General features: G+C 40.6%; 1 protein-coding gene across 7 annotated transcripts in view; it reads right to left on the reverse strand.

Moving 5' to 3' along the window:
• Positions 1-24,695, reverse strand: part of Dab2 (DAB adaptor protein 2) — a 50,458-nt gene that overhangs the window by 9,611 nt on the left and 16,152 nt on the right. For 4 of the 7 annotated variants that reach the window (XM_063258108.1, XM_063258109.1, XM_063258107.1 and 1 more), the window contains 9 exons: positions 11,086-11,278; positions 9,953-10,092; positions 9,093-9,191; positions 7,498-7,629; positions 6,898-6,978; positions 6,458-6,484; positions 6,136-6,189; positions 5,559-5,621; positions 635-1,288 (listed from right to left, as the gene is read on the reverse strand). In XM_063258108.1, the coding sequence (XP_063114178.1) occupies positions 635-1,288; positions 5,559-5,621; positions 6,136-6,189; positions 6,458-6,484; positions 6,898-6,978; positions 7,498-7,629; positions 9,093-9,191; positions 9,953-10,092; positions 11,086-11,176 (1,341 nt within the window). In that variant the 5' untranslated portion in view covers positions 11,177-11,278. The remainder of the gene's footprint in view (positions 1-634; positions 1,289-5,558; positions 5,622-6,135; positions 6,190-6,457; positions 6,485-6,897; positions 6,979-7,497; positions 7,630-9,092; positions 9,192-9,952; positions 10,093-11,085; positions 11,279-24,695) is intronic. The other 3 variants (XM_063258112.1, XM_063258111.1, XM_063258113.1) reach the window with 3 other exon arrangements.

Here is a 24,695-nt window from a genome sequence, read left to right on the forward strand (position 1 = left end):
AAAGGTAACTATGAGTAAGTATCCAAAGTAATTCTGATCATCCTACTGGATCTTAGTATCTACATGGAAAAGATACACTTAACAATAAGATAAAATTGCCTACTGCTACGAGTTTTAAAAAGATATCAATGGAAACTACATTTGAATGAAGCTGGTAAGTTTCTTTTAAGGAAATGGGTTATTAAGTCAACATTTAAAAGAGGAGATAAGCTTGAGAATTTCACATCACTAACCCCATGGACATGAAGGCAACAATGGGTGTGCACTGCATGTGTTAGTGTGGGAAGGGTACAAAGGGAATCATAATGACACTTGCCCTCCCATCCCGGGACACAATCAAACTTACCAGAGGTAGAGAAGCATAGCAGCATGAAAAATGGAAAAACTTGTATTTAGTTTAGTATTAAACGACAAGACATGCAAACGGAAAGCAGGTGTGACAAACACTGCTGAGAAACTGAGAAAGAATGGCCGCTCTAGGAAGGTGTTCTTGGAGAACAGATGTCCCTTAGCCCACCTTCTATGTACAGCCACATGGAAAGCTACAAGAGCAGAGGGAAAGGAGCTCGCATCACACCACCCTTTGGTACCGAGCATGCATTCTGCTAATGGAGATGTGGAGAAGACAATTCACCTTAGCAGTCCTTCTGCCTCTTCCCGGTTTGGTACTTTGTGGAGGTGGGATAATAGCTATAGAGTCATGTGGTGAGGACTGGACAGAGCTTTCCAAGTCCTGCTTTATGCCATTCGGTACAGAGAGTCCTGTGGGAGAGCTTCCCACAAAAGGGTTTGGGGAAGATTTGATATGGAAGCCGTCCTGTTCTCTTTCAGACACCCCATTTTGAGTTCTCACTGCTGGCTGGCTTTGCGTACTTGAAAAGGGCCACGGGCCTGCCTGAGCTTCCTGTTTGCCAGTCCGGTTAGAGATCTGGTCAAATTGCTGGCCAAAGTAATCAACATCACCGTTTTGGGGCCCATTACTCAGTGGAGTAGACAGACTACACAAATTCTCTTTCTTCTGATCTGGAGGTTTGAGAGAATCAAACGAAGAGGGTGTCGATTGGTCTGGCTGTGCAAAAGGATCATCACGGAAAGGATCAGGATTAGGTGTGGGGAAGAAGTTGAGATTGGCAGAAAAGGCATTTTCAGGCAAGAAGGATGCCTGAGGTTTTGGTCGTGGAAGAGAGCAGGAGGTGATGCCATTTGTTAGGAACGGATTTTCTCTTAAAGAATTTTGATTGGTGTCGATTTCAGAGTTTAGATCCACTAACAGGATATCTTTGCTTTCCTATCACATTTGGGAAGGAAAAAAAAAAGAAGTGTTAGTCCATGTTAAGATTTTAAATGAGTAAACTATATCAAATGACTAGGATCATTAATTCCCATTCGAATTTGGTCTCCACAGCCAGGGTGGCGTAACTACTGCTTCTGATTCCTCCCATCACCTCCTGGAGAGCGTTTCCTGGCTGCACACTCCGTCCTCCCTCCCTCCCTCCCACCAAGTGCTCTTTTACTTCCCAACCTTGTTGGTCCTTCATTAAGCGAAATCTTACTGCTGTTTATTTCCTGTCTCTGTTCACCTTCGTTCCTACATGCAGATCAATTGGCTGAGTTCACTACCAGCATTGTTTTAATACACACCTTTCGGTTTGGAGTCACTTTGAATGATTATCTAAATTTTCTGAGCTTAAGAAGTCGCTTCAGAAGCCTGGCCCAGCTGCCCACATGATGTCTGAATGTCACTTCTGTTATGTCCCTGCAGTCATGCACATCTCCGCTCTAACTGAGGGGATTCATCAGCTAGTGCTTTCATACTGTACAGTTCTGACTGGCAAAGTTGAAATAAATTTCCCTATGTTTCTCCTGGAGGAAAAATGATTTTCCTTTACCTCACAGCCTGTGAGTACGGGGTATGCCTCTTTTAGTACTTAAGGCTCTTGATGAAGATATTCCTCAAGTCAGATGTCTCAACAGTGCCACCTAGTCTCTTCCTTGGATGTAAAGTTTACTGCCTATGGTCTTCTCTGCCACGTAAAACACGTGTCTCATCTAAGCCGTTACATATTAACCTCTCGTACTTACATTTATTTTTCAGAATATAGCATACAGCTTTCTATGCAGTAGAAGTAATCCTATCTACTGAGTGTTAATTCAACTATTATTAATTCCATTTACGTATAAGATAAAGATGTAGTTTAAGTCTCAATCTGAACAACACAATGCCAAATCCCTAATTCTGTTACTTTCATTTCCTTTCTATCATTTTTCTGGTATTTTGACCATTTGGTTTCTTTACTATTACATAACTTTTTTCTTTTCAGCATAAAAGCATAAAATTGGATAAATCTAACGCATCTTTATTCTGATTCTAATTACTGACCTAAGAAATCATGATTCACCTTGGGATAAGCATCTCATACTGATCCTTTCTTTCTGACTTGAATCCATTAAATACTCAAAGAAGCTAGCCATGAAAAATAATACACACAAGTGCCCAGCTGAGGAGGAAGTTAAGCACAGCATTCAATTTTTGATCATTGGGACAGAAACAATTTTAAGGGAATATTAGCATCTCAAACTTGTAAGTACAGAAGTATTCAAGTAGGGCTTCTTAACTTTTACAGGAAATGAAAGCTCAGATCCTACTTTGTGTGGCCAAAGAAAAGAAAGAAAAATCAGACTTAAATGATATTCTATCTTTTGGCTTCATTACTAGGAGGTATAAAAACACAACTTTTAGAAGTCAGATTTTCTCTTTATAATTAGAAGAATTTGTCACAAACAACTTGTAATTTAAAAAAAATTTTAATCAAAGATATGGATTGGAAGCTCTCTTAATGAAGAGATGTTTTAAGAATCAAAAGGTAGGGTAAAATGTATTACAAAATGTGATTTCGGTATTCATTGCTTTATTATGAGCCACCTCTACGTTAGAGCAGATGGGTGTTCTCACTGGCAGAGCTCTCCTTTTCAAACACGCCAGAAGTTCTTAGGACACCACACAGGAGCCAAAAGTTACACCTCTGAATCGTCACCCTATAAGTAAAATGTACAAGGCTTTCCTCAGGCCGGGGCTGTTGTTAGTCCGAGGTCAAGTGTCCTTCAGAGATTACAGCTGAGGAGCCGGGGACTCCTCACCCCCACGGTGGTCAGGGCTTTCCCAATCCCTTGCCAACACTCCACTCCCCAGGCAGCCTCTGGACACCTGAGAGACGGTCCCTGGAGATAGGCAGTGAAACACAGCCCTGCTCTTAAGGCAGTCCTGGAATGAGCATATCTGGGCAGGTGTGTGCACAAAGATGAGGCTTTAAAGCCTAAATCCTCATTCTCCTTTCTTGATAGCTCATCTCATGCATCTATTCCAGCTTGCCAAATCCAGGACTTTCCTACTCAAAGCCATTGGTGGCTATTCTGCATATGTACTGAACTTCTATGCGTTATCTTTCAAATTGATCCACAAGAAAACTCAATTTGAGTCTGGCCTTCTCACCATGTGAAAAGCCCAACTCAGAGTCAGAAACTTTTTATTTATTTAATGTTTTTGATTTTTTGAGACAAGGTCTTGCCTGCAATTCAGGCTGGCCTTGACCTCACTATGTTTCTGAGGCTGGCCTCAAACTTGTAGCAATCCTGCCCCAGCGTCTCAAATGCTAAGATTAGAGGCATGTGCCACCATGCCTGGCCCCTTAGATTCAGATTCTTTGCAAAGTTTTTCTCCTTTCTATTTGGATTTTACCTGTGTCCATCGCAAGGGGCCCTATGGGGTCTATACAAGTGTATACACAACACTTGAACTTTCTAACCTGATCCCATCCTTGTATCAGATTTAATCTCCTTGATGGTGGATTGTGTTTTACATTCTTCTCATACTAACCAAGCTTTCAAATGGTCAAAAAGCATCTCTCAACCTCTCACTCAAAAATAGTATAGAAAAATAATGCTCAAGTAATCTTCAAATAAAATCATGCCCTAATGATTGGTACTTAGTTTTCAACATGTGCATATTGGAGAAACTACAGTCCACAGAACCACTAATAAATAAGCTCTTGTTAATTTTTATTTCTTTTTTAACAGGAGCGTAAGAACAGGACTGCGCTGCCTCTCCCTGTGCAATCCCACTTTATATCCTGGGTTTTTTCACCCTCACAGTACACCCCTTTGAATACTGTACTGAGGGCAGAGTTGTTTGGGAACCAAAAAAGTCACAGAGCTACGACAGACCTTCCAGGGTCATGTCACCCAGTATTTTATAAAAGTTGATCCTGTGAATGATAGCAAACATTTAAAAGAAAGGTTCTGTGGACAAGTTGGGACTCACTTTTCACAAGAACGTTACACTGGTGTCTCTGCGCGTGTGTGGAGCCTCACGTGACGGTCCCTGGCTGCGTGCTCTCCACATGGAGGCCCAGAGAGCACAGGCGCCCTCCCTCCCCGCTCGCTGGCCCATGTGTTTCTGCAGTGAGGTTGCCCTGGCCTACTTTTCCTGAAGTCTTCTAGGAAGTGAGACTCTTACCCCGTCTCCAGCCTGCTGTTCAACCTTGTAGACTTGCTTGGTAACTTCCTGACATAGGAGACTCCAAACTAAACATCTTCCCCATCATACTAGACTAATTCTCTGTTTGTCTACTTGCCATTTTGTCATCTGTTATATCCAAGTCCAAAGCACTAGCGCAAACTCTGTGACAGGTAAAAGCCCTGTAACTGGCATTGATTAACTGGCTTTATGATGAGATTTAATGTTGGTCTCCCTGCTAGACAGTGTATCCCACGATGACCCTGCACTGTGCATTTTACTGGGGGGCTTTGTCAAAAGCAGGCACTCAAGACACTGCTAACAAATAATGCAAGTTGCCAGAGGTCACTTAAAATGACACGTATATTTTCATTAATGGCTTAATTTGGAAGGTCTGAAACCCAGGGTTTAAATCTTGAATCTGCATCTTTTTTTAGGGCAAATTAGCTTTTTTCCCTGGATTATTACTTTCTTACCCATAGAGAAAACACTGCTCTATTTTTATAGTTTGAGTACCTATCCAGGAATACTGAGAAGTCTCAATATACCGTAATGATCATTTAAAAAGGAGCAACTTTCTAAGAAGGACAGGTTTTGCTTCTACAGAATAAGCCTTTTGTAGAAAGTTTACTCCACACAATGAAATATTGCAACAGAAATGATAAATTGCAACGGAAAGGGGGGTAAACTGTAGAGGCCAGGAAGCTTTCTGATGAGTCATGCAACAGTCATACTTTGTTCAAGTAGGCTTAGGTCAAGAAGTATTATTCAGTTCTTCCTTCTGGTCTTAAGTAATGTAAGAAAGAAGGCTCACACAGCCTCACCCAGTGCTCGGACTTAGCCGCTAAGTCATCTTAATTATCCGGTAAGTTTCCTTGGTGACTTAAGATTCACATTCTGTCTAGTGGCCATTTACACTTTATGTGGAAAAGTCAGTGGTCACTTTCCAAATTTCAATGAGATGCTCAAGCGTTGTGGTTAATGGCCAATATTGAGTTATAGACGTCATTTCCATTACATTGCAAATTTAAAAACAAGCACTTACTGTTGGACTATTTAGGTCAGGAGGTGTAGACATGTCCCCAAACAAATCCATCTGGTCAACACCCTTAAAAAAGTATTTGGATTAGATTCAGATGTGTCCACTAATAAGGATTATTTTGTATATTGTCGCAGTTTTTTGTTTCCTGTATTAAGGGATTTTCATTGGTAGGCTGAGGCAGGAAGATCACCATGAGTCTGAAGCCAGTCTAGTGAATTCAAGGCCAGTCTGAACTATACAGCAAGACCCTGTCTCCAAAAAGTCAAAAAATAAACAGAACAAAACCCCAAATGCCCACAATTAGATTTTCACCTAACTTACACGGGTTTGATATTCAATTATTTAGGTCAGGTAGTATAAACATACCCAGGCAAATGTATCTGGGTCTACACCCTTAAAAAATATTCTGATTAGCTTCAAGATTATTTTGTATATTGACATAAATGTTACACTAATGTTCAGGAAAATATCTGCTGCAATTAGATTTTCATAGGGAGACAATACAAATTTGGCATTAACATCTCCAGAAAGTAGAACCCATGTCCAGGTGAGTAAGAATCATAAAATATCATGTACATACCAATTTCAGTTTGTTATCTTGATCCTCTAGAGTCATTAGAGCCTCGCTTCCATTCTGAAAAAGTGACAGTTGTTTAAAGATAGTTGAAGAGTTTTCTCTCCAGAATTTACTTTCCTAACGTACTGGTTTTTACTAGGCAGTTAGGATTTTGGTGTTGATCTTCTAGCTATACATTTTCATGTGCAGAGAGGCCATAAGCATGCAGCTAGGAGGAGAGACAGCAGACTGCGAAAGGCAGACAGTTAAAAGAGTTTGCAGACAGCAAAAAAGGGTTCGCACACATCGCATCCACAATTCACATGCAGTAAAGATGTGGTTTTACCTCGACTGTTTTGTTGGCTTCTTCAGCCTATAAAGAAAAACACAATTTCAGTGGAAGTATTTGTAGTGAAATAGGGTGAAATGAAAGAACAAATATAAGTTCATATGTGCAAGGCAAGAGCTTTGTGTATTTCGCCTGCTGGGACACTGCCTTTCCCTTTTCACACAGACGCTGCATTTGAGTAAAATTATTAGATTTGAAGTGGACTTTCCTATGAAGTGCCTAAAACCAATATAAAACTTCTAGGGAAAAAGATAAAAGGCAGAGATAGAAATCAGCAGCACTGACCCTCTGCGAAGAGCAGACAATTCTGTGCTCTGAAGAGCCCTGCAGAAGACAAGCCTCCAGCCAGGCTGTATGTATGCACAAATATAAGCATGGTTCTGAGCGTGCTTTCCACTCAACAGAGATAACTTCATACAGTTTCCAAAAGTACTTACCTTTTTCTTTTCCTCTTCTTTTTTCTTTACATTATAGATAACTTGAAAAAGGTCTTTAAGATCAACGACTAATGGCTCAGCCTAAAGCGAGAGAAAATATCATCAGTATTTTACTTTATTCTAATTATTTTCTTCTGAGTCTCCAGCAGTTCTCAGTAGTATTGATTTTTTTTTTTTTTTTTCCTCTTACAACTTCTATTGGCTTCCCCCGGTTTACAGGGATCACCTCCTCTCCACACACACTGCTAGTATAATCCTCAGACACATACAGGGCAGAAGAAACAGTTAATATTAGGTAAAACAAGAAGTATTGTGACTATTTTCAAAGTTCCTTGCAGTTTCTGGGAATAACTCACTGTCACCCTAAAATCAGCGTTAGCCGGGCATGGTAGTGCACACCTGTAATCCCAGCGCTTGGGAGGTGGAGGTAGGAGGATTGCCATGCTTGAGGCCAGCCTGGGCCACATAGTGAGACCTGCCTCAAAAGAAAAATTTACTCTCCCACATTCAGTTTCCAGAAAGCTTTCTAGTGGAGTTTCAGGTGCTCCTGCTGTCCGTAAAAGACTAGTTCCCAGTCTGACATCAAGACTCGGAGCTTACCTGTTGCCCAGTTTTTATGGCAAAAAACTGGTGCTGCCCCTCTCCTCCACACACGTAACCAAATGCCCGGTTGTCTGTCACATCACGAGCAATGAAAGAGATCTTATTTACTGGATGTTCGTGCTCTATTACCTGAAAAAAAATGTAAAGAATGACTCACTGAGAACTCAAGAGTAAGGCTAGGGTGTAGCTTCAAGCTGTTAGGCTGTGGCAGATTATCCTCAGATACATGTAGGAAGAGGTCAAAACTTTTAAAGGAGGATGTTTTGTGATCTGGTTGAGGACTACAGTGGCCGTCATTCATCCTTGTTAGGAAGCCAAAAGAAAAGAAGAATAAAACACAAAAATGAGAACATTCCTTCTTAAAATATTGATGTTTGATTCTTTCTTAGGCAAAGGTCTGATGCCACACAGCAGGTCTGATGATTAAGAGATCCAGAATTTCTCAAATCATACCTGAAGGATATATAGCCTTTAAGTCAGCTCAAGTAGGTCCACCTTCTTAGCTCGATGACAAATTTAAATGAATGACATGACTTTGCTGGAGTAGTCACAGGAATTCAATGATGGTGGCTTAGTGTGGCCAAGAAACCATTCAACAAATCATTAGAAGAACCTTAGTATATTTTGAAAGTTTCCAAATGCTGCCATGAAGTACTGTGCAATCTATCCTAGACAGTCTGTGTCATGATCTAAGAGTCACAGGTGACTGGAATTTCATTGGTTTACAAATATCTTCCCTCTTTTTTTCCCTTTCTCACATTTTGAGGAGAGATGGAGATCAGCTGGTGGAGAAACCAGCTACCATCCTCTGATGGACTTGGAAAAGTAAGAGTTGAGAGTTGCAGGATAATGATGGAGTAGTGCCTAAGTGCCTAAGGACCCAAGAAATTGGGTCAGGAGGAAGAAATGATGAGTAACTGGAGACCTTCCCACAGGGTTTTGACACAAATCAAGTATGCTACAGCAGTGAAGAGGAGCTGCAAACCACGCGAGAAGCGGACGGATCTTATTTTACATTTAGTAGAGGAAAACATATTCCAGAACACTTGAGGTCCTTAGATAAGAGTCAAAACCAAAATAAAATAGGCAAAAGTGTTCCTAGGTGATAAAATAGTATCAACCACAAAAAACAACAAACAATATACCTGAGGAGTGAGGCAGCAAGGAAAAGACAGATGATTAAAAAAAAAAAAAGCTTTGCACTGTGAGCAATGCTGTAGATTTAGAGTAGCTGGTAAATTCACATGTGATCAACAGATTACAATGAGTCTCAAGCATATAGATTATCACAAGCAAGAGATTAGAATTATCTACTTTTCATTATCTACGGTCCAAAACAGACACCCATGTGGTATTTATAATTTGTGCTCACAGATTTACATTCATGGCTTTCACAGGACATGAATTTCAAAGTAAAGTACCTTGACTCACCACTTCCTATTCTGTTTTCTTCCTGTTACTCTGGCAGATGCAATACACACTATTATTTTTTTGCCCTACAGATATTTTAGAGGGAAAAAGAAACTGAAATTCAAATAGCACATTGTCAGAATCAGGTAGTCAGATGGGTGTTAGTGAAGGTGAGTTCTTACCCCAGTTTTCTCATCGATTATTTTTATTCCAGAAAGGGAAATGTTGACCCAGATCCTTTGTTTATGTTGTCCCTGAGACCGACCAGCTGCTGCCATGCCCTGGTAAGATTTGGAAAGCAAGAAAAATCTAATGAATATCTTACAATGTTTCTAGCATTAAAAATTTAAAGGTAGTTCTGTTTTCAGCTTGGTTTGCCATCTATGAGAGGATCAGATGCCTATTATCAGGGATAACAGAAAACCCTGAGTGAGACATTCCATAGTTAGCAATACAAACCAGAACATTGAACTCTGATTCTCATGGCTTCTGCAGTCACTGATAGAGATAAGGAGACTGGACTAGAAGTACTCTAAAGATGTTCCTGCTAAGCCTCGTATTGTTTAACGAGTATTACTTATTAACAAGGTTCACATAATACTATTGAAGCTAAAAAATTCAAAACACAAAATGGCAAAACAATAAAGAAAACTGGTATCCAGGTGGAGTTTTGAATTTTACCTGAACATTTTTTGGGTAAAAACTGTTTTCCAGACACCCTATAAAACAAAAGACAAATAACACGTATCCTTGCACACAACTTTTACAGTTACTGAACGAGGGAAACTGTAAGGTAGGCTTGGCTCATCCAAGTGTTTAATCTGCCAAGATGAGAAGTCATCTAGAGCCCTGCTCGTCTGAATTAAATCGGGTCTCCACAGTAGTACTTGAAATATATAAACTTACAGCTTCACGGAAAACAAGACACTAGTAAATTATGTATATAATTAGAACAGTTTTTCAAATAGCTGAGATACAGATTATGAAAAGAGCTTCCCTCTATTGGACCTAGGCTTCAGATACAGATAAAGCATTCGTTTACCTTGAGTTTCATCATAGAATCTTGGCTCATCTTATCCCCTCGGGCATCTGGCACGTCATCAATTCCGATTAGCTTGGCCTTATATTTTACACCATCGCCTTTGAACCTAGCCAAGAGATACTCGTCTGTTTTTTCAGTGCCTGAGAAAAAATAGAAATACAGGATAAAGTGTATACCTAGATACCAGTCCTAGGTATAACTAAGATGTGCTTCAGAACCTTAAAAAATTCAGTAGTATAAATCCCGATCATACTGCATGTGATCACACATGGAATGTTCTGTGTTTTATTTTTATTTCCTTTGAGCAAAATCATGCTCTTAATATTGAATATAGAGTGGAGAGACAAACTCTTAGAGATACAAAATTGACTATGGCAAATTCATGGGAATATGTGAGCAGGGCGGGGGCTGGTCTTCATCAAAGCTTTTTAAAGATATGTAAAGAAGTGATATCTATTTTTAATGAAAGAAAAAATTAGCAACCACACAATTTGACATTTCAAACTAAAAGCTATGCAGAAAGGAATTGTGGGTAAGATTTTCTGACTTCCTTTGTGTCTCCTGGAGGCTCTGGTCCAGAGCTCAAGAATCTTAGTGAAAAACAAGCATGACATGGCATGTTCCTTCATGCTGAATCATTAAGGACTCTGCCATTTTTTTTTTTTTTTTGGACTGGGAATTGAACTCAGGACCTTGTGCTTACCAGGCAGGCACTGTGTCACTGGGCTATGTCTCTGGCTCAGGACTCTGTCACTCTCTACTAGTACTTCATATCAAAACAAGAAGATCTAATAAACGCTATTTTCACCTTTAAAAAACTTGTGACTTCAATAAAACAAAGCAGTAAATAGACTACTGAAAGATAACTCTGTAACTGATGGCATAATTATTAGGAATTAAATAGTTTTCCAGTGGAATCTATGTTGGCGTCACCACAGATTCAGAGATAAATCTTGTAACATGTGGGGTTCACCAATCTTTTCTGTCAACTGGTTTAGGAGTGTTTGAGGCTAACCTAACACTGTAGCCAGGCAAGAGACATCTCTTACCTTACCCAGAATGTATGTCACATTTCTCCAGAGGTAACCACCTCTGCTTCTGTTTACTGATTTCAAGAGGGTTTTGTTGCATACCTTTCTTCTTTTCCTTCTTTGATGGTGCTTTTGGTGCAGCCTGTTGGTCAGGCTGACCGTTGGTCGTGCTCGTTTCTACTTCGTTGGACATGGCAAGAGGGCAAGCAGCAAATCCCAGCCCCAGCAGACACTTAGTGATACCACGTGATCCCTGATGGCTGAGTCTCAGATGAACATAACCTATGGCACACACCTGTGAGCACAGAAGCGTAATGAGATCAGAAAACAGCAGATGCAGACTTTAGTCACAAAGGTCTACAACTAGTGATTCTCTCCTGTATTCTGTGGCCTTGTGTGGCTCCTTGTCTAACGGACTGAATACTGAGAGCAGGAAAGTGAGCAGGATGATTTCCTTTGTAGTTTCCAAAGTGGGGGGAAAGTATGTTTAATAGAATTTTTTCTTTAAGCACTCCATCTGCTAACTTTAATGATTACTGAGCTCCATGCATTAGAATTTTGGCTTAAATAGCTGGTATTAAAGATAGGGATCAAACACTTGCTGGGTTTTATAGTGAAATAGAAATATGCAGAATTTTATTCTTGTTTTTACAGACAGGGTTTCGCCATGTAGTTCAAGCTAGTCTTGAACTCACTATGTAGCCCAGGTTGGCCTCAAACTCGAGATGATCTTTCTCCCTCAGGATTGCATGTACTAGGATTTCAGGTGTGGGCCACCATGCTCAGTTAAATATGCTGAATTATGAGCCTGATAAGACAGCAACTAGCATCCGAAAGTAGATATTATAAATTTCATTTCTTTCCAAAATTGCTTAACTGTAAAGACAGCAGCAAAACGGGGTACTGGCCTGAGAATGTAGCTTGGTGGCAGATCAGTTGGCTCTGGGTTTGGTTCCATTCCCCAACAACTCAGATGGACACTCAAATATACCAAAGGAAGAGTGAACTTACGAGGACCTCTTGTGCAATTCATTGACTAGAAGTCCCCTTATGCTATTATGTACCACTACCATTCTCAAAATAGTTATGTATACACTCTCATAAAGCTCCTCCTTATAGCAGAATGGTAAAAGAGGACAGCACAGTGGGAGAAGGTGACCTTTTAGGACACAAACTAAAGGCAAGGCAAAGCCAGGCTTTGTTTTTTCAGTGCCGTGAGACTGTCCCTGGAACACTTCCCCACTGCAAAAGTCCTCTTCATTCTGTGCTCTGCCCTCCATTTATTTAAGGATGGGCCACACCCACAGCATGGGAATGTATGCTGTTTGTTAGATACCTAAAGATAGAAAGTCAGGACTCAAGCTTTTTATTCAGACAATTTAAAATGTATTTAAGTTGCTTTATAAATGGCAGTGTGTTTTCTTGAAGGTCAGTATTTAATTTCTGCCCCTTAGGGTTTTTAAGTAGTCATTATAATCTTAACATTTAAATACATATATACCTACATGCACAATCTACATGGAATGAATGCTATTGAACGGTTTCAGTTAGAGAGATTTAGTACTAATTTTGCTCAAATCCACTTCACTGATAAGTAGCCAGGGTAGCTGCTACTTGGGAAGAAGCAGGAGGGCTACTTAAGGCCAGCCATTTAGGATCAGTCTGGGAAACAGGAAGATTCTATCTCAAAAATAAAATGCTGAGTGTGATGGCACACACCTACAGTCCCAGTATCATGGGAGGCTAAGGCAGGATGACGTCAAATTTAAGCCCAGCCTGGGCAAGTTAATGAATTACCAGAGGGAGAGGGAGAGGGAGGGAGGAGGCGAGTGAGGGGACGGAGAGGGAGTAGGGGGGAGATTTGAGGTGCAGAGAGTCACAAAAGAAAAGCGGTATGAAGGCAAAGGTAGAGAAACGCATCTACATAGCAAGGAAACCCAAATGCTACCGACATCCCCAGAAGCTAGGAGAGAAACATTGATCAGGTTGTCTCTCAAGAGATTCCAGAAGGAAGCGACTCTGTGGTGTCCTGATCTTAGCCTTCTTGTCTTCAGAAGAGTGATGGAATAAATTTCTCTTGCTCTTAGCCACCAGTTATAAGATTTCACAACAGCTCTCGGAAATGAATACTATCTCCAGTTTGCATGGCCCCTACCTTTTGTTTCTTGGCAACATGCTAAATACATCTCCTAGTTACAACTGTACTCTTCTAATTTCAGGCCAGTAACTTTTCTCTTAATTTCATGGACTTTTCTCCAAATCTAACGGGTGTTTACCTATGTTAGTCACAGGAGATGTGTTAAGCTTTGATTGAAGGAGACAGACTGACATTCATTCTCCCTGGAAAAACTACAAATTGCTCCAGTTTTACCTTAGAAGAAACAGAACACTTTAGCAAAGCCCACTAGCCCTCTGATGATCATCTCACAATCATTTCAGGATTAAATATCTCAAACTGACAGCCTGGTTCCTCTGCCTTCTCCTGGCCCCTTCCTCCCAAAGCACCGAATAACTCAGTCCTTTTCTGTCACCTGTGGCCTCAACGGTCTCCTGACCAAGCCCACTTACTCTGCTTTTCATTCTTTGGGGGAATCCACTGCATTCGTCAGAAAACTATATCTTCTTGGGAGCATTTCTTCCTCTGCTTTCTGCTCGTGTGACAAAGTCTGGGTCATGACTATTTTTTGCTGAATCAGCATATCACAGATTTTTTTTTTTTTTTTTAAATGATGAAGCTTCTCTAAATATTAAGATGAAAATCTTACTACTTAACCCCGTGGGGTCCCCCTATGAATAGGGGGAAAGATTTAGACTTTTTCATTTTGTAGATAAGACCCTGAAATCTGGGGCTGGGGATTTAGCTCAGCAGCATAAGTGCCTGCCTTGCAAGCAGGCAGTCGTGAGTTCGATCCCTGGTACCGATAAAAAAGAAAAAGCCAAAAAAAAAAAAAAAAAAAAAGATTCTGAAATCTTTTGTTCCTCTTCATCTTCATCTTCATCCTCATTTCATTTCACTTCCTTGTACCAACCCCCAGTCCCTGACTTCTTTTAGGATGGTTATTTAACATTCTCAGATTTGCTGAGCTTCTGGTTGACTCGCATGCTGTTTCCCAGGTCACCTGTTTGCCCTGAAGATGGTAGGTAAGACCTCTCTCTGAAGTCTTTGCTCTCCCTTGTAAGTTACACACACCACTGCACGGTTCTTACACAAGTGTATCCCACACTTGTCTGCATACCTGCTGTACTGTAATCTCCTTGAAAAGCGGACACTTATTTCTCCCTGTCTGAAATATAGAAGCCATTTGTGTGAAAGGTAATGAGGATTTTTGGAGTTTTGCATATTTTCTTATTTGTTTGGGGTTATGTGTGCAAATCTGAACATATTACCTATTGTTTTGTATCTCTTCACCTGTCCTTTTAATGTAAATTTTTGGAAGTAAATAAGTAATTTTGTCTTTAGGTAGTGATTTTTCAGATGGGTCTGTGACTAGACTCCAGGAGTGGTGAGTATAGCCCAAAGACACAAACTGCTGCTCTCTAGCAGTGGTGGCAAAGCTCCTAGGACTCTGCAACTTCTCAGTTTGGAGATGGGATAGGAACACCTTTCTCTGAATGAAGGACAGTGTCACTGTGTCGGGTGGAAACATCTGTTTGGTGTGGGAAGCCGTTCACAGGTGCAGAAGGGCGAGTGAGAGCTGGGGATTGGTCACTGTGGTCGTGCTAGCGATGAAGTTGTCTCAGCTTCAAAACTACCTTCATACACACCTGGCTCTGTGATGCTGCAGCTGGGACTCTGCCAACATTACTGCTGGCCACATGTGAGTCTACCTGTAAGGGGAGAAGGGACTCCCACATTTCTGTCTACATCACACTGTCTCCTTATGGCTTGTGCCTCCCGTGAGTGTCACCCAACATCAGCAGAGGTCTTTTACCCTCGGAATAAGTCTCTTCCTGTAGTAACCGCTGAATCCAGTCTTCAGCATTTCCTAGGCTTGCAAAACAGCCTCATCGCATTGAAGGGTGCACCATCAATTTCCCTCCTCCCTAGCCCACAATCCTAGGTCTGTAGAGTGTCAAGATCCTGGTGCCAGCTGAACAGCACCCTTTCCCAGATCTGACCAGCAGCCGCATGAGGTCCTCCTCATCCAACTTGGTAAGTTTGATGATTCCACTGTCTTCCCTTGTCTCTGCAGTCCTAAAGGTGGCAGTTATCCTATGCAGTTTGCTGATCCAGTGATAATCTGGCTCTCTTGCAATACTTTCTCAGTTAACGGGAAACAACTCTACGCCTCGTTAATGCTTAACATCAAGATATTTTAAAACAATGAGTGTAGACTGACACCTAACTGACGCAATGGTAGCCTCTTTTGATCTTATGGCCTAAAGAACTGTGTCCACCCTTACATGTCTTTAGAAATTGTACTGTTTTGCTTTTCATGACTACATTTACATACTTTGGTATATCTATTTTTAATTTCCTAGCCCAAGAACAAGAACTGTAAGAAACAAGAGAACGCTTCTGTTCTCTTTATGGTAGTAGGCACCTGGAGTATTTGTGCAGTTACAGCTTCAAGTCTGTCTTGAAGCCAGTGTTACACTGAGTTCAACAATCCATACACTGACGGCAGAGGGAAGATGGTTCAGAACCAGGAGGAATCAGACTGAGAAAGTGACCTGAGCATAGAAGTTTTCACCCCTTTGGGTGCCTGGCATTATACTTTCCTGCAGGATTTTACTTCTAGTGAGAGAAGACTTAGCTCATTAAGTTTTGCAATTTTAATTCTGAAGTGAGAATACTTTAAATTAAGAAGAATATTTTAAATTAGCAGACTTGGCGAAGGGATGGTGGCTTGTGCGTTTGGTTATAAAAGTAACCCAAGGCAAAACAAACGCATAACATTAGGTATCAAATTTAGTGTTGGCAGACTGGATCAAATGGAAGGGTTTTAGTTGAACGGTGCTACCTTCTATAAGTTTTTGCAGCAAAAACTTGTCTCTTCATGCACTGGATACAACTTTCACAGCACCAAAAGTTAGAAGGTATTTTGTTTCCTTTTTATATCCTTAATTATTGGTAATTGAATAAGTTACAAGGAACAAGGTAGAAAAATAAGGGGAAAAAGTTCCTTTAGAATAAGTTTCCTGAAGAAAATTGGATGTAGAGTTGCAATAACAAGGGTAAACAGAAGCCAAGAAATCAAAACTATATCGACAGTCTTTGAAATGACCAGTAGGTAGACTTGTCCATAGGCCCCACAAGATGCAGATATAAACTCCTTTCCAAAATAAATGTCCAAGACTCCCTCAACAATTTTAACAGAAGAGTGCGTCCAGTTTTGCACACACCTGAAGAATAAATACTCGCTTTTCTTTAAAGGGACCCAAGTTACCATCCGACCTTTCCATGCTTTAGATAGAAGAAGGCTTACTTATAGGCTCAGGTTCCTGCTAGAAAATATCTTCATTCAACACTTGAATGCACAGTCTTTGCAACTATGTCCCAGAGTTATCATCTGTGCCCATAAAACCTCTAAAAAGGTTCAAATGAAATGATTTTTCAAAAGAGAAGAGGCCTGGAAAGGGGATCTGAGGGCCAAAAGATGTCTAAGAGTTTTCTTTAATTACCTTCTTAAACTTAGGAGTTTCTGGAGAGAGCATCTAGATTACATTACTGATGAAGTTTGTTTTAAAACTCTCTATGATAAGAACTTTCTTACAGTGGAGAAGCAGTGAACATGGGTCAAAGAAGTCTACAGTCTCTTCCTAGGTTGAGTCACAGGCTCTTCAGATCAAAAAACACAATTATTCACCACACACAGGGAATCATAAGGCAGGGATGAAAAATTAGCCCTCACAAATACACACAAGGTCACATGAACAGTCTCCTAGCTAGCTAAACATAGTGGGCATGTTACGTGTTTGTTCTCCAGGACAAGTTGAGAATTAGAAAATTAAAAAGGGAAAGAGGAGGACAAAGCTGGAAAAAATGAGAACCTAAAGTCACTCTGACTTTTTTGACTCTTACGGCTTCATATAAAGAAGATATGAACACAACTTTGCTAAATCAACATAGTTTCCCTTTAAATGACGATGACTTAGATTTTGTATTTAAGCAAACTTCCTTGAAAAGATGTGGGGACTTCTGTGGCCCAGGGTCAGATGACTAGGAGAGATTCAGGAGCTTGCAACATCTTTCCTGGTTTCGGAGAAGACTCAAGGAGAGGTACACCAGAAGGTTGCATGAGTCATCTTCAAATGACTATGCTCTTTTACTAATAAAACTCAGCTAGAGTTTGTTTAGTTCTTAAAATTATTCTTGTAAGCCAGGCACGGTGGCACATGCCCATAATCCCAGGAGGCTGAGGCAGGAGATCACCATGAGTTTCAGACTAGCCTGGGTTACCTAAGTGAGTTCAAGGCTAGCCTATAAAGATTGAGACTGTCTCAAAAAAAAGTTATTCTTGTAAAATATTTAGTATTTTGCCCATTGGAAAAGCCAGTGGGGCTTGTATCAATATGGGCAATAACACTACTGAGTGATTCCTGGGCTCTAAAACAGTCCCCTGACACAAGGTCTCTGTGCCCTAAGCCCATCTTCTTACCCTTATTAGACTGAAGAGGCAGGAATTTGCTTGGTCAGTCTGAAAAGGAATAACAAGTTAAGAATCTCCCTGTAGACTTATTCCACAGAGGACAGATAACGTGTTTTTAAAGTAAAGAGGAATGGGATAAACACCTAAAACAACACGCCCTCCCCCCATACGCATGGGTCCCACATCTGTGAGTTCAAAAAACAAGATAAAAAATATTTGGAAAAATATAGCTTGTGTAGTGAACATGTACCTGTTTTTTCTTATCTTTATTCCCTAACCAATACAGTTTTCATGCATTTACATTGTTTTCCCTAAAGTAATAAACACTTAAAGTACAACAGAGGACTGCATAGATTATACTATGTAAGATACTTTGGTGTCTAAGCACATTGGTTTCCAATGAAAGGCCTATAGATACAGAGAGTTGACTGTACACATTTATACTAAAAGCTCTAGGAAAAAAAAAAAAAACTATGTCTCCATTTTATGAATAATGAAGTTAAATTGGTAACACAAGGGGCTGGGGATTTAGCTCAGCGGCATAAGCACCTGCCTTGCAAGCAGGCAGTCGTGAGTTCGATCCCCGGTACCGATTAAAAGGAAAAAGAAAAAAAATGGTAACACAAGATGCATCCCGAATAAGCTGCTGAGCTCAAAATGGAGTATAACTTGGGTTCCCTTTTCTGTTTCTTTCGCCTTTTTCTTTCCTTAAGTCACACTGATGTAAATCTGTATTTTAAAAAATTCATAATCCTATTGACTTTAACATGTCAGTGTATTTTTTATGAAGAGCCACACACACAAAATAGACCCTGGGAGGGAAATGAGGGTTGATAACAAAGCAACAGGGAGATGGAAATGTGCAGTGGGAGCTGAACCCTCCCCTAAAAAAGGTGAAACTAAGTTGGGGGGTGGCGCAAGGGGGCCTGAAGCACACTAAGTACAGGTAGGAATCTGCCAAAGTGAAACCTATTAACTTCTGTAACGACTGGAAAGGGAGAAAAGAACAAAGCAACACCAACATCTTTGCTTAGAATGCACAGTACTTTGTTCAGGACAGAGACTGTGCTTGTCTGTCCTCGGAATATAATGTCTGCTTCAGCTGAAGTGCTGAATAGGACGCGTGAAACATTAACCTTTAAGACAGATCTCAGGTCCAAGAGGGCAGAAAGCAGCCTTCGCCAGCACCTTCAAGGCAGCCTTTCAAGAGTGAAACACACTGGCCTGAGACATTATGGCAAAGTCAGGCTGGTCTGGATCCCTTGCTGCCAAGACTTCTCCCTTAACTGTTTGAATTCCTGTGCTTTGAGGATGGCATTCTACTTGGCAAAGGTCAAACTGTGCAGACAGTGACATTCCTGCAGCCTCTTTCACTAGGAAATGAGACTATGTTAATGCATACTGCGAAGGAGTTCACAGAAGATGTTACTGAAAATGCTGATGCTGCTTTGGGGGTCTCAGTAGCACAATGAGCTAACACAAGTTAGGCATTTCCAGTGATCAGGTGACTCTGCTTTCACTCCTCGCAGAGGCTGCTACAAGACTTTGGTAGTATCTAAAAGCCAGAACCAAGAAAGAAGCTTTTCCCCAGTTTTGCAACCAGACTTATGAGTTCTTCAGACAGTTCACGTTGGGTGAGATAGCACAGCAACCAAGTTAGGCTTGAGAGCCTCACTTAGCTGGGAATCACGATTTTGCAGCTCTGTGGTTCAAGGCAACTTATCACATGTTCTTTTTTTTCATTTGCAAAATGAGAATATACTTTGCTCAACTGTCAGAAAAATGTATGAACCTCTGTGCCTGGCATAGGAAGTGCTAACCAATAGCAACTATTGAACCAAAGCTAGGCTTTATGGAGCTGAATGATCTGTAGTATTGTGAGTTGGTCCTCATGAAAGACCAACTTGTTTTGGGGAACACTGCACACCACCCGACATTAGTTTTCTACAGCAGGTCTTTAAACACTTTTAGAACAAAATAATATGCCAATGATCATAATGACCTTAAGTAGAAACATGGAAAGGAGTACTTTAGTTAAAGCCCAGGTTAAAGTGAAAGGGTTTGCCAAATTGAGAGCCACTTCCCACTCAGCTCTGGTTTCAAAGCCTGGGAATGGGAATGAGACTCTGGTAACAGAATCTCTTCTAAGTTATTGCCCAGTGTGGACTTTTCTAATGATCTACGTCAAATCCACGTCCCTACATTATTATCACTAATACTTTAAGGAGAGGATCACCTGGGGTACTTTTACTAAGGTGCTCTTACAACACTGAAGCACATGCTGCAACCTGGCCAATGAAATCAGAATCCCTGGGAGAAGAGATCCAAATATCAATTTAAAGATTCCCAGATGGTTCCAATGTACTGAAAACCATGAGGTTTCATGGTCTAAATAACTCTTTGTTCCTTTAAAGAAATAATACCAACTGGGCCAGACTACTGAACTGGCAGAAATCTAGGGAATGATTTGATCACAGTCTTTCATTATAAAGATTAACAGGGCTAGGGATATAGTTCAGTGTGGCCTATCATGCATCAGGACCCGGGTTTGATTGCCAGCACAGTAAATAAATAAAATAAATTTTAAAAGCCTGAAGATAAGAAAGAATGCATGATTTGTCTACTTATTAAATAGTTGGTTGAGACAGAATGGGTACCAGGAAGGGTCTAGACCCTAAAGTGAGACTATTACCCTATTCCTAGACATACTGTGTCATTTTTTAAAATTATTTTTAAAGCCATTGCATGGAGACTGAACCAGGCGTGCCCTCCAGTGCTAGGGGAGTAATTCATTGGGAAAGTGTTTGTGTGTCATGCGTAGGCCCTGGATTTGATCCCAATATTTCAAGAAAAACATTTAAAAACCATGCCTTACGTCTAGCTGATACAGCAAGCAGAACACAAGAAGCTAGGTCAGCAGAGTAATTTGAATATGGTATTTCATAGATGTTTTCTGAACCAAAACAAAAAAGGGATTTTTACATGGTCAAATTACACAGTGTCACCAAATCTTTTTTGTTTATGTAGCAAGAGTCATACTTAGTGAACCTGCTCTACTGATTTGGCTGCTTTGGTAAGGTCTGAGTGAGACACAGCTCACAGATCAAAGAATTTTAATTTATTTCATTCCATTCTTTTCGATTTGCTGTGCTTCCTATTGCTTTTTCTTCTTTTTAAAAGCATGATAGGAAGTCTGAGTTCTGGAGTTGGCAATTTTCAATACTCTTTCCTCAGTATTATCTTTCCTAATTGTACACCCACCATCAGCCACTGTGTTTTAAAATTAACTTTTAATTAGGAATATCTCCAATTCGGGCTTAAGAAACACCATCATCATGAGTGTTCAAGCCCGATTAAATTGTGAAAGAGCTTCATGTACCTCCACAAGGCCTATTATCTAGACTGGGCTGTACCAGTCATACCTGGGAACTATCTGAAAAATGTTCAGAAGTTGAACTTGCAAGTTGCAAAACTGATCATTATTCTTACTCACTTGTTTCAGCACAATGATACAATAGTTTGTACACTTCGCTCCACTCACCTGGGAAAAAGAGGAAAATGCAGTCTTCCTAACCACAGGATACTCTAGCCTCTTGGCAAAGCCTGCCACAGTTGATATGCTTGAATGAAGAAATATATGCAGAGGAATGATTCTAGATTCCTTCACTGTACTTGCTGAGATTCTAAAAAGAGGATAATATTGGAAGCTCCTTGTGGTTTTCTGAACATGTGGAATCTTGATGAGTATAGGCTTAGCAAACTTGAACTGATCTTAGAAAGTAGGTCCGGCACATGGCCATACCACCCTGAACATGCCAAATCTCATCCAAAAATAAAGCCAGCTCTGCCACAGTATCCCACACAATCATTGTGGGAGAAGAAACTTCCATTGCATCCCATTTCTCACGTGGGCTCTCCTGGAGTTTTTACTGCACAGAGTAGGAAAAGTGAAATCTGGGGGCTGGGGATTTAGCTCAGCGGCATAAGTGCCTTGCAAGCAGGCAGTCGTGAGTTCGACCCCTGGTACCGATAAAAACGAAAAAAAGACAAAAAGAAAAAAGAAAAGAAAAATGGAATCTGACTTTCTCCTTAACTCACTTCTAGAAGAAGTGACACTGGAACTTTGGTTCACAGGAATTACAGAGGCTCAAAAATCACATTTTTGTCATTGCTGTAGATGGCTGGCATCTGCATTTGCTTATTGTGGTTGTGGGCTATTGTGGCTACCCGGGGATGGAGACCACTTGGGGCTGGTTCAACCTGGCAATGGTACATTGTATCTCTAATGATCTGGCAGGGCAGGGTATGGGGATAGCTTGACATGGAGGAATGGGGATTGCTGATCTAGTGTATACTGTGCCTCAGCACGGCCTTACCAGAACTCCACATTCAGGGATTACTAAGCACGGATTCCGCTAATGCTTTGGTATTTGTTTCTTTATATGCTGCTGTTCTTCTGGCATTTGTCCCTCAGGAGCCACATATGGAAGAGAGATTGGCAAGGTACAGATGGTATCTTTAAACCCACGGTCATAATTTAAGCACATCTTGAAACACCTCATTAGCTGCTTCTCTTTTGTTTGGTTGGTTTTGTTTGTTTTTCTTATTCTTTTTGGTTTTTTGAGACAGGGTCTCATTATGTAGTAGTTCAGGCTAGCCTGGATCTCACTATGTAGTATAGGCTGGCCTTGAGCAGATCCTTCTGCCTCAACCTCCTGAGTGCTAAGATTAAAAGTGTGTGCCACTAGACTTGGCTTACTGCTCTTTCTATTTAGGGAGATAACCAAGTCATGTAGCAAATGAGCCATGAGTGATTCCTATTAATTCAGAAGAAAAACTGTTAAGAACCCATTATTCTGGGAGAAAGGATAATATGGCTTTGGAGGGGGTAAGTAAAAAGGCTTTAACAAAGGCTGCCTTTCTCCCTATGCTCTGGGCTTGAAAGCTCAAAAGTGGCAGAGCACTTGACAAGCAAGTTTGTACAGTGAGCCAAAGCTTTTCTGGGAAATGGCCAGTGGATTAAGGTGTCTGACTGCGTGTGGTTTAAGAAGCAAGAGTGGCAGGTTTACCAACAGGTAGAAGGAGAGCAGTCTAGACTAAAGACTTGAGTTCCAAGGTTAGGAGTTGAAAACTAACCAAAAAGAAAACACCTCAGCACTTTGGGTTCTGGTACCAGGGCAGGAGGATGGTGCTGGAAAACCTGCTTGACTAGGAGGCCTTGCAGATGCAGAGCATCTCTGCTGAGCCCTCCCCTACCAGCATGTGCTCTTGCAAGACCTGCCTGCCCCTGAGGATCTCCTTCAGGGGCCTGTAAAACCCACTGAGCTTCAGTAGCAGCCTGGCGGCACCAGCACTGTAACAGAGACACAGTGTCACACTAATGATGGTGGGAGGACTCCCATGGGGTCTGGATTGATAGCTTTGAAGTAACAATAACCAAAAAGTTTAAGAAGAGGCTCATGGAAGAAGGCTTTGAAACAGTGACAGTATTTACAGGGAACTGGAACAGGTACAACAAAGAAAGCAGATTTAAAATCTGAGTTTAGAAGAACTTTGTTCTGTATCATCACATAACCAAGTGGAACACTACGTTTCATTCTATTTCCTCCTCAGCCCAAATCCAGTGGCAAGAAAGTGTCCTGGAAAGAATGAATAATTTATATCAACAATTTTAGAGTTCTCAACATTTTTAAAAAATATATAACTATGGACATGTAAGTTCTTAGAATATTTCTATTTCAGGGCCTTTGGGGCAGTGGCAAAGCGAGGACCATTGTCAAACATACAAAACCACAATGCACACGGTGAGTTTTATTTTATATTTGGCACCTAAGTGTACAATGGATATTGTGTTTGATTCTTACAGGAAAAGGCATTCAAAAAGCTAATGAGTCAGGTGAGGGGAAAAAGACCACTTGATTCCTGGGTAAATGCACAAATACTGTTCTAACCACCCTTCCCGTATCTTTGTCCATGTGTACAAACTGACCAGTAAGTATTTTATTGTTTTTCAGGCTATCCTTTCTAAGTTAGGTTACACACTTCTATCGAAACTAACTTCTTTTCCTAGTTCCAAACTAGTTCTTAAGTGAAATCATATATAAGAATCTTTAGCTCTGTTTCACAGAACATTCAAGTCATGTTTTTTCACTCTGATACGAAATAATCCTGAAAAAGCCCACACCAATATGCAGCAGATCTAGCTTAGGATCTCAATAAACAATCGTTCATTTATTTATTGAAATAGATGAAATCTATTCATTTATCCGCCTGTGACTTCTGTAGCTTTAATAAATCTAAACTGTTAAACACATTCCATTTTCTACTCAAGAACCATTACAGTGGTCATCCTGAAAGTCTGTGTGATGCTGCATGGATTAAAGAAAGTATGTTATTTAGAAGCATCTATGTTTTAAATGTTACACTATAAATTCAAAACCACGTACACTAGTGGAATTATTTTATGATATATAACACACCAGGGCACTTAAAAAGCAAGCGAGTAATCTTAAATTTTTCCTCTTTCAAAAACCAATGCAAGAAATATTGCCTGATATTTGGTTACTTCTTTAACAGCCTGGCTGAATTATATAAAATTCCAATGTGGTTTCCCTTTCCAGGCAGAGCCCCACATTTATATAATCCTCAAAAGCCACTGCTTGAGTGTTTCTGTACCTTTCTGTAACTCATGTTTCAGGGCCATGTTGAGCTTCGAGGAGTTTAAAGAAAGAAGAAGCCAATTGCCCTTAACTTTTGCAGAGCACAGACAATCTGGGTACACAGACAGGTGGAACTTCTGTTTTATGATGTTTCTGTATATGCAACAAAATCCCCCCAAAAATTGTTATATAGACCAACACAAGATCAGTAAGTTATCTGCCTCTGACACATCTTGTCAAGGTTCTGGGTAGGACTATAGATAGAATATGCCCTTTGTCGTGGTGTTCACTTTACCCTTAGGGCTGGCAGTGCTCTTCCGTGAGAAACTCATCACTGGCTCACATTTCCATGTGTGATACAATCTATTCTAGTTGGGCAAGATTTTTTAGCCAACAGGGCACTGAAGTTTCATTTGCAAGAAAACTATTAACCCCAATGGTTAGTGATAATTAAAAAAAA

The sequence above is a fragment of the Cavia porcellus genome, unplaced genomic scaffold, assembly GCF_034190915.1.
Source record: "Cavia porcellus strain 051 isolate PalLab524CR breed Dunkin Hartley unplaced genomic scaffold, mCavPor4.1 scaffold_11, whole genome shotgun sequence".
In the NCBI taxonomy this organism is placed as follows: domain Eukaryota; kingdom Metazoa; phylum Chordata; class Mammalia; order Rodentia; family Caviidae; genus Cavia; species Cavia porcellus.